The sequence below is a fragment of the Fringilla coelebs genome (assembly GCF_963513975.1).
Source record: "Fringilla coelebs genome assembly, chromosome: 17".
NCBI classification, from domain to species: Eukaryota; Metazoa; Chordata; class Aves; order Passeriformes; family Fringillidae; genus Fringilla; species Fringilla coelebs.
This window is the reverse complement of record NC_140043.1, coordinates 13493570-13502502: the sequence shown is the minus strand read 5'-3', so window position 1 is coordinate 13502502 and position 8933 is coordinate 13493570. Positions and strand designations below refer to the sequence as shown.

General features: G+C 49.3%; 1 protein-coding gene across 2 annotated transcripts; it reads right to left on the bottom strand.

The window, feature by feature from the left end:
- Positions 1 to 40: 40 nt before the first annotated feature.
- On the bottom strand, positions 41 to 6385 carry TMED2 (transmembrane p24 trafficking protein 2). Of its 2 annotated transcripts, XM_084217037.1 has the most exons (5): positions 6173 to 6385; positions 4665 to 4857; positions 4261 to 4281; positions 2292 to 2399; positions 41 to 1200 (listed from the first exon to the last, which is right to left on the bottom strand). In XM_084217037.1, exons 1-5 carry the CDS (start codon positions 6350 to 6352, stop codon positions 1076 to 1078), a joined length of 627 nt encoding a protein of 208 aa, XP_084073163.1. In that variant the 5' UTR covers positions 6353 to 6385; the 3' UTR covers positions 41 to 1075. The 2 variants fall into 2 exon arrangements, with proteins under 2 accessions (XP_084073163.1, XP_084073164.1); XM_084217038.1 differs by lacking the exon at positions 4261 to 4281.
- Positions 6386 to 8933: the final 2548 nt, after the last annotated feature.

Sequence of the window (8933 nt, the reverse complement as noted above, 5' to 3'; positions counted from 1 at the left end):
CCCCTGGAAAAGACCCCACCCCACCCCCAAAAATGATTACAACTAATATACATCAGTCACAACATAATCCTGGCTCAGCACCCACATCAGACGCTTCTTAAATTTTTAAACCAATCATCAGAAAACCGAGGAAAGTAACTTTATACAAAAACAAATCTACATGTGCCTGAAAAAAGAAAACACACCAGTATTTAGCATTATGCTAATTCTGATCAGATCATGGCAGAGTTTGCCACTGCACTTAAATACAAGGGCTGCATAGCGTGGATTGAACCCCCAGGATCCAGAACCCTTTGGCCTCAGGAACCCAGAATTCCTGAACACTTCTGCCCTGGGCACTGGGCAAACAGTCTGAGCTTTGGACCTGCAAAAGCCAAAGGGTTCACGAGTGTTTGCCAAGACACTGCACACAATTGGCTTCCAAATAAAACCTCTGAGAGACTAAAAACCGTGTAAGGAACATTTGGTGATGAGCAGAGGAAAAAAAAAAGCATTTTCATATCTATATTATATTAAAAAGAGCTTTGGGAAGAAGTTGGTGTCATTAAGACAGTTGCTGATGACTGTCTTTTAAACAGCAACTAGGTATGAATTTTAACCTTTTCCTTGGCAGTTTCTGTGAGTGGAGAAGGGATTATTTCAGTTTGCTAACACCTACTGCAGGGTTAAGGGTGTAAGGATGCAAACAGTCACCTTAGGGCCTTGTACCGTTTCCCTGGACAGAACTGCAAGTGCTTCTGGAAACAGGGAAAAAAGTTAGAAAAGACAGAACAGCTTGTTACTAGAGTGAGTTACAGAGTTTGCAGCTTGCCTGGACCTTGCTTAGCACATAGACTGGGCAGATCTCAGTGGAACAAAATGATGCCAATAAAGTGACAAGATTTCAGCACAGCTTTTGCTACAGAAGATATATAAAAACAATTCTTTTTTTTTTTGTTAACTAGGAAGGAACATAAGCAAATAAGTTTTACAGTTCAGTAAAGAGGGTTCAGAAACTAAATGACTTTTTTTTTTTTTGTTTGTGACCAGGATGTTTGGTAGAGAGTGAACTGAAATCTGAGACCACAGAAGGATCTTACACCACCCTTCGGACTTCAAAAAACCTCTTCAGGTAGTAGATTTGTCCCAGTGTCATGGCAACTAGTACAAGGGCTTCAAAGAATGACCAAAGAACCACTCTGCTGTTTGTGTTGTCATTAACTGTTGGGGGAAAAAAAAGAAAAAATAGTAAGTAACAAAGCATTTAAAGTGAAAACATTCTGCCATGAATCTGAGCATTGCACAGGAAGCATTAAGGATTCCCAGGAGGGCCCTGCAGATGAGATCTGAGGGGGATTTTTCTGAACAGTTTGTCTTAAAACTCACTTTGGACATATACTGCACCATCTTTCTCTATTCTGCCCACCCTTCTGGCCTCTGAGCTGCCAAACAAAGCCTCCTGCTTTTCCAGAGTCAAGCAGGGACCTGCTGATCTCTGAAGGGTCACCATCTTTGGTTCTAAACATTCAGATTTTTCTTACATCAGACCATTAGTAACAAATGCCACGAAACTGGAGATATTCATAGCTTCAAATAATTGAGGAGACACTGCTTTCATATAATGTTGTGTTTTCATATGAAAAATACTTGCCTTTGATTCTCACCCATGAAAGTAACAGTAGTTCTGCTCTATTTCAACAAAACATTTTAAAAAGAGACTTTGGCTCAATTACTAAACCACATCCACTTCAAGGGTGAAGCAACAGTTCAACCAAAGTTTGAGAACCAAAACATGGAATGGTTTGGGTTGGAAGGGACCTTAAAACTCATCCAGTCTCAGTCCCCACCAAGGAAGGGCAGGGACACCTTCCTTGGGCACCCCCAGGGATGGGGCAGTCCCAGCTTCTCTGGGCAGGCTGTGCCAGGGCTGTACCCACAATCCCAGGGAGGAATTTTTCCCCTGTATCTGATCTGAACCTCCTCCCTCTCAGTTTAAAACCATCCCATGGTTTACCATGTACATGAATTAAATAATGCCATCACTGGTATCTGCATGAGTACACCATCCAAACAACTGCAGAACTCACATCACTTAAGCAAATGTTATTTTGTACAACAAGGGGGGGAAGCCAATTTAAAGATGACTGCAAGCAACACCTACATTCTTTACTCCATGGGCAAGCCCTGCAGGGTTTAAATTATTCTTTTTGAAGTCAGTTGGAAAAGCTTAAAGCTTTCATGGAGTGATGTTTAAATGCCCCTTTACAAGGCCAGTGCAGAGGGGGAAGGCACTGGCTGGGGCAGGCACCTACTTGCTCGATGTATTCTCTCCCGGACCTCCATGTACTCCTGCTCGTGCTTCACAGCTGTCATGGCCACTGCTAACTCGTTAATCATCTCTTCTAGCTTGTTCTGATGAGCTGCAGAATAATTTCAGAAGCATCAGAAAGTCTGTTAATGACTGGAGAAAATGATTTCAATGAATTTATGAGCAGTTAAAGGTAATTTCCTGCTGCAGAAGGTCTGGCAGTACAGCTGAACACTTCCTACCCCTACAGCCAAGTTCAGTTTCTGTAACACTTTCCCTGACGTGTCTCTGTGGTGTTTAACAAGTGGGAAACATTTCTCCACATCCAAACAGGAGGAGACACAATTCAGACTCAGTACAGAGCCCACATTTCCAGTGTGCACGTACTTTTCCAGGAGAACAGAATGGAAGAATGCACGAGATCAATACCACACACTAATATCTATTTTGCCAATATCATCCAATATATTCCAAGCAAATTATCTTAACATGACAGCTTTTCCTAGTTGTTAAGCTTGCAAAAATAGAATGACTGAGAATTTAGCTCAAGATCATGATGCTGGCAAATCATGAGATCACTTTCTGAAGCAAAAAATCACATCCTGTGATCTTCAAGCTCAGCTGAAACCCAGCATTCAGGGGGCACAATGCCCAGGGGGCCTGGCACAGCCTTCACTTGGGGTGTTGTGAAAGCAGGAGAGGAGTTAAATACCAAACCAGTAGCACAGAACCAGCTTGAGAAAGTTCAGCAAATGGAAGGCTCAGAGATCTCAGATTTAGTGGTTTGACTGTCATCATAGGATCTTTTTAATACATCCAACTGTCCATCACAAATTTATAAATTAGGCAAGTAATTTGCAAAGTTTTCTAGCATCAGGTTGAGGTACCATTCCACAGACATGCCCTGGGCAATCAGCTCTCCTTAAAAGTCACAAAACCCAACATATTTTCCTTTCAAGGGACACAGTTGACTTGGAAGCTACCTTACTACAGTTTTATTTGTAAATTAAGTGTTTCAGATCACAGTCTGAAAACAGAGCTATTCAAAACACACACCTTGTGGGGAACAGTCAAAAGAGAGGACCAGAGAATAACACTCATACAATTAAAATCTAAATACTTGTGCAAACCACACTCACTTTCCTAATACCTCAAATCCCTTATTTTCATGGCCAACTGGTCACTGCAGTAAGTGCAGTTTATTGGTAAGAGGAGAAACTACAGTTGCAGGGACAGTCTAAAACCACTCCAAAAATTCACTTCAGAAAATTGTCTTATTGTACTAATACTCTTTACACAGATACAGGCAGACTCAATAAAAGATGTGAGTCTTTAAAAAAAAATCTAAAAGTTAGGAATGTGCTATTTTTCTAAGTGACATCAAGCACTCAATGCCCAATTTATTTACTTGCCAAAATAGAAAACAAGAATTGGTTGCCCTTTCTAGATACAATCATTGATTTATAAATAAACTTTATAACTTGCTATGCAATACATTTATTTTTTTTTACAGCAAATGACAAGTCTGAGTTTTTGCCCCGGCACATCAGTAATAATTCATAATCTACAAGCAGCTCATTGCTTCCAAAAGCTTTTGATTGCTCAACATCCCCTTTAGCAATAGAAGGCAAACACTGCCAAAAACATCCAGCATTCTTGGATGTTCAATGTTTTAGCACAATTTCATCTAAACTGATTAAATCTTCTGTCAGCCATGAATAACCACCTGAAGGCAAACTGCCATGGCCAGTGCAAGGACCTGATCCCAAGAGCTGCTCAGGGAATAAACCTGCCACTGGGAGCCTGCAGGTGCTCAGCATTGCTCAGAATCAGACCTTTTGGGTAGTTTATTAAATAAAGACATTCTCATGCTCCAAACCAATGTTACAGAGAAAAAGCCAAGTTAGCTGTTAGTGAATGAACATGTGCCAGAGACAAGATGCTAAGGAGCTTTCAAAAAGCAGTCCACATACCATCCCAGGTATCTCCACCACCTAGAGGAAAGTGTGAGAGATGAACACAGGTACAGGACAAAAGGCTGCAGATAAAACAGTCATTTACACAGCTATGGGAGAAGTTTTCTATTAGCACATTTATCAACTAAGGCTCCACACTGCTGAGCCTGCTAGGAATCAGAGGATGGCACTGATGAAGGGCTAAAGAATGGAAGCATTAGTGTCTGTAGATGGGACTCTCTGGTGATTTTGCCTCAAATTGTGTAACCAGCTCTAAAAACATCCACTTTAGCTGTGCAAGAGAACAGCTAATCACACCTGGAGGAACGGGAATCCTGAGAGCCCTACTCAAGTTCCCAAGTCATGCAGGTAGGGAAAGGCTCCCGAGCTGGAGCCGAGTTCCTTCCAGGACTCTTCCTCACCTTCTGTCTCCATGTCTTGCCCCTTGGGAGCTTCCCCGATATCGATAGTGAACATCACTATCTTGGGAGTCATGGTGGACATCCTGTTGCTAAAGCAAAACTTGTAAGTTCCATCCATGTGGGCAGCAAAGGTGTATTTTCCACTGGACTCTCGGTCGCCTTTATAAATCCCTTTATTATCAGGGCCTGTGATCTGCGTGAGGAAAACAGAGGGTCACAGGTTTTTATTGCAAACACAGAGCTCTCAAATGCACCATCACAGGCACCAACACCATCTGTAATAATCTGGCTGCTTTGGCACACTTCAATCTTTCCCTCCCACAACTCATTGGCGCAGTTACCCGCACAGAAATCTCTTTTAGAAAACCCCAAGAACTTCTTGGTAAAGAAAGACGTGGAAAAGCCTCTCTCCCTGGCCTCCTGTGGTGAGATAAGCAGTCAAGAACAAGCAAACCACAAACCCTGGCTGTTTGGCAAATTAACAACTGCAGGGGAAACCTTATCTCTGATGTCTGAAGGAAAACAAAAAGGAAAAAAAGCCATTCTCCAATTGACTTTAGACACACAGTCGGGCATTGTTGCAGTCACCATTTCAAATGGACTGAACACCTGAGTTCTGAGCTCTCGGGGTCACTGTGATCCTGAATTCCCATCCCACCAGGTCCAACTGCTGTCAGCTTCCACAAGGGACACTGAAGGGGATCTCAGAGCTGCCAGCCCCTGTCCTGTGTCACAGCCCTGTGTCATTTTAGACTGCTACAGGACTCTCAGCAGCAACTCCCACGTCCGTGACATCCCAAACAAAACCCTCTCTGCTCTCCAGCACGACGAAACCAATTCGTACTCAGCATCTCCTGATTGGATTCCTCTCTGAAGATCAGGACTGGCTCAAAACTTCCCCGATGCCAACCACCCGGATTAACACAACACCTCCGCATCCACGGGGAAGCACGCTGCTCCTCAAGGGGCAGCACCTCATTCCACACAGCAACCGTGGGCGCTCCTCCCGCCGCACGATTCCCGGTGCCGGGGCTGCACCGAGCGCGGTGGGGCCGGAAACCCCCCGGGAAGGGGGAGACAGCCCGAGCCTCGTTCAGCGGAGCCGGCGGTGACACCCGCACAGGCACCGGGCCCGCCCCAGGCCGCCCCCGCCGCGCCCTGAGCGCTGCCGCCGCACGGAGCCCCCGCGGCGCGGCGGGGCCGCCCCGAGCCCGGCGGGCGGCTCCGGCCTCGCTCGGACCATCCCGAGCCCCGCGGGTGGCTCCGGCCCCGCTCGGACCATCCCGAGCCCCGCGGGCGGCTCCGGCCCCGCTCGGACCATCCCGAGCCCCGCGGGCGGCTCCGGCCCCGCTCGGACCATCCCGAGCCCGGCGGGCGGCTCCGGCCCCGTTCCCCGCTCCCGCCGCTCGCTCCCGAGGGGCCCCGCACACAGCGAGGCCGCAGCCCGCGGGACCCGGCCCCGGGACGGCCCCGCTCCCCAAGGTCGGCCCGCGCCGCCGCCGCCGCACCTCCACGTCGATGTCCAGGAAGCCGCCCTCGGCCACCTCGAAGATGAGCCCCATCTTGGTGCCGGACGGCACGCGCTCCAGGAAGCACTCCTCGGCGTGCGCGTCGATGCTGACGAAGTAGGCGGCGGCCGGAGCCGCCAGCGCGGCCACCAGCGCCAGCACCGCCCGCACCGGCGACATGGCGGAGCGACCGGCGGCGGCACCGAGCGGCGCTTCCGGCCCGCGCCGCGCCCCTTCCGGCGCACGGGGCCGCCGCTCATTGGCCGCCGCCACCCCGCTGCCACGTACGGGCTGCGCTACGGCGGCCGCCGGGAGACAAAGGGTAGCGGGACCGCCAAGGCGCTGAGGCAGCGCCCGCGCGGCGCGGGAGGCGGGACCCACGCGGGGGAGCAGCCAATGAGCGGGGAGAAGAGGCGGCGCGGAGGCGACAAGAACCAATCAGAACGAGGAGCGGGAATGAGGGGGCGTTGCCCGGCAATGGGGCGGGGCGGGGAGAGCGCCGGAGGCGGGAAACGGCGGCTGAGGGGACTGGGAGGGGAGGCGGCTCCTGAGGGGTCCCGGCGGCTCCGGGGGCAATGAGCGCAGGCGGGAGCGAGGCAAGGCGGCTGTCACCCCGGCTGTCACCGCGGCTGTCACCGCTGCCGAGGTTGCTGCTAAAATTGGGAAATCAGAACTTGCTTGGAGATGTTTGGGGAGCAGCCAGCATTTAAGACGGTAGTAGGGAAGCCCAGCTTGTGGGCTATTCACGCTTAAGGAAACACAGTCATTGCACGTCCATTTGTGCTTCACCCCAGAGTAACTGTTTAAGAACCCATCCTTGCATGGCCATGCTTAAGCGCTAATTTCCAATTAAACCTCCTAAACGGCAACACAAAAGTTCATGTTTCATCTCAAGGCAGCCTGTTTTGTGACTAGCTGTTTTAATGATGTGGGGAACAGTTAAAGACTAACACACAATCTGGCTTTCCAGTGAAGTATTTATGCGCTGCTTTTGCCAATAAGCGCCGGTGGTTGTGGCCCTGGTGACGCTCAGACACGTTTGTGTGAGCAAATGCCGGGTTCACATCAGCACCTTCTGCTCCGGGTGTGGGCCAGCAGAGCTGCTGTGTCAGGGCAGGCACAGGGTGTGGACAAAATTCTGCAAGACAGGCTGAGCCTGAGGAGCTGCAGGTCACACACGTGGCTGGATAAGAGACTTTTCCTGCCAAGTCGTTTTCCATGAGTTTGGATCAGGCCAACACTGAACCTACTGCTTCCCATACCACAAACAGCACTGGTTTTTCACCTTTCTTGGCTGCAGTTTTAGTCTTTCCACATGTGTTCCCTACACTGTTTTATTTCCCCTGTACCCACACTTGAACAGAACAACGGGAACTCGCATAGTACCAAATTATTGTGGCAAAAATTCTTTTTTTCTCATCTCTAACTCAGGCAAAATGCTGATTTCACAGCATAGCTGCTCCCCTGAGGTACTGCGGAGTGTTCTCCAAACATTCTGCTCAGGCTGCTCCTCCTCCTTGTGCAAGCACCTTTGCCAGGAAAGGATGACTGCACCATTATTCATCCTCCTGCTCTCCCTGGAACTCTGTGCAATATCCTGTGGTGTCCAGCTTTGGGAATAAGTTTCATGAATGTTATACAGATATATATTTTCACCGAGCTATTGCTCTGACTTAGGCAATTGATTGCCAGGCTCAGGTATTTGGGGACTGATTGCTCCCCTCCTGGCTGCTCTGATACCTACTGACAGGGCGTGAGAACGATCAATATTTTGTACCCTGTGGCAGAACAAGGTTGTGACGGAATTGCATTTAAAAGCTGCTCTGATGTCACAGTGTTGCATTTCTGGGTGCTACAGTGTTACAATTCTCATCGTTCATCCCTCCCATCCACCTGTGCTGGCGTTTTGCATCCGCCAAAAGTAGAAAATTAATGCTGTAATCGCAACATGCAGCACGTGCCAAGTCATTCCAGGCTTGGCTTTTGCAGCCCCACTGCTATTTCTCCTGACTAGTTCCAGGGTTTGATAATGCTCATTATATCTTGCCTCAAATAAAATGCATTCTTCCTACTCTGCATAGAGCAAATGGCAGGACTGGGACCTAAAATTATTTCCAGGCAAATTTAGTTTATCTGTAGAGACCCATCTGGAGCATCTCTTCCTAAACCCTATGGAAATAAGAACATCCAAACTTTCACAGTCACACCTGAAACCAAAAATACTGAAAAACCTGACGAGAAAAATGCATTTCAGTTTCCTTTAAATTCCTCTGTAAGTGGATCCATGCCAGCAAGCTGCTTGTATGTGTAAAACCGCCACCGATCCTCTGAACATGTGCTCAGTAAAGACTCTGTGCTCTTGTAGAGAAGAGCCTAAAACCCCTAACTGATGTGTGTGAGCCCCTTGCTGTGCTGCAGAGCGGCTCGTTCACCCCTTCCATGTGCCTGCAGACATCCCTCCGTCCGTTCGGGAGCGGGGGAACATCACCCCCCGTCCATCCCGGTCCGGACACCACGGCTCTGGACCCTCGCTCGCTGCGGGGTACCGCGGACAGCCCTGCCCGTCCTGCGAACCCGCTCCACCGCGAGCACGGGCGGGTCCGAGCTCTGCCCCCAAAACTCGCGGCTGTCCCCACCGGACGAGGCCGCAGGAGCGGTCGGTACCGAGAGCCCTCCCGCTGATGCGGAACAAGCACCGAGCGAAGCGCGCCCGCTCTTGGCGATGCTCCTCTCCCCACCGCAAGCGAAGCCCCGCGCAGCA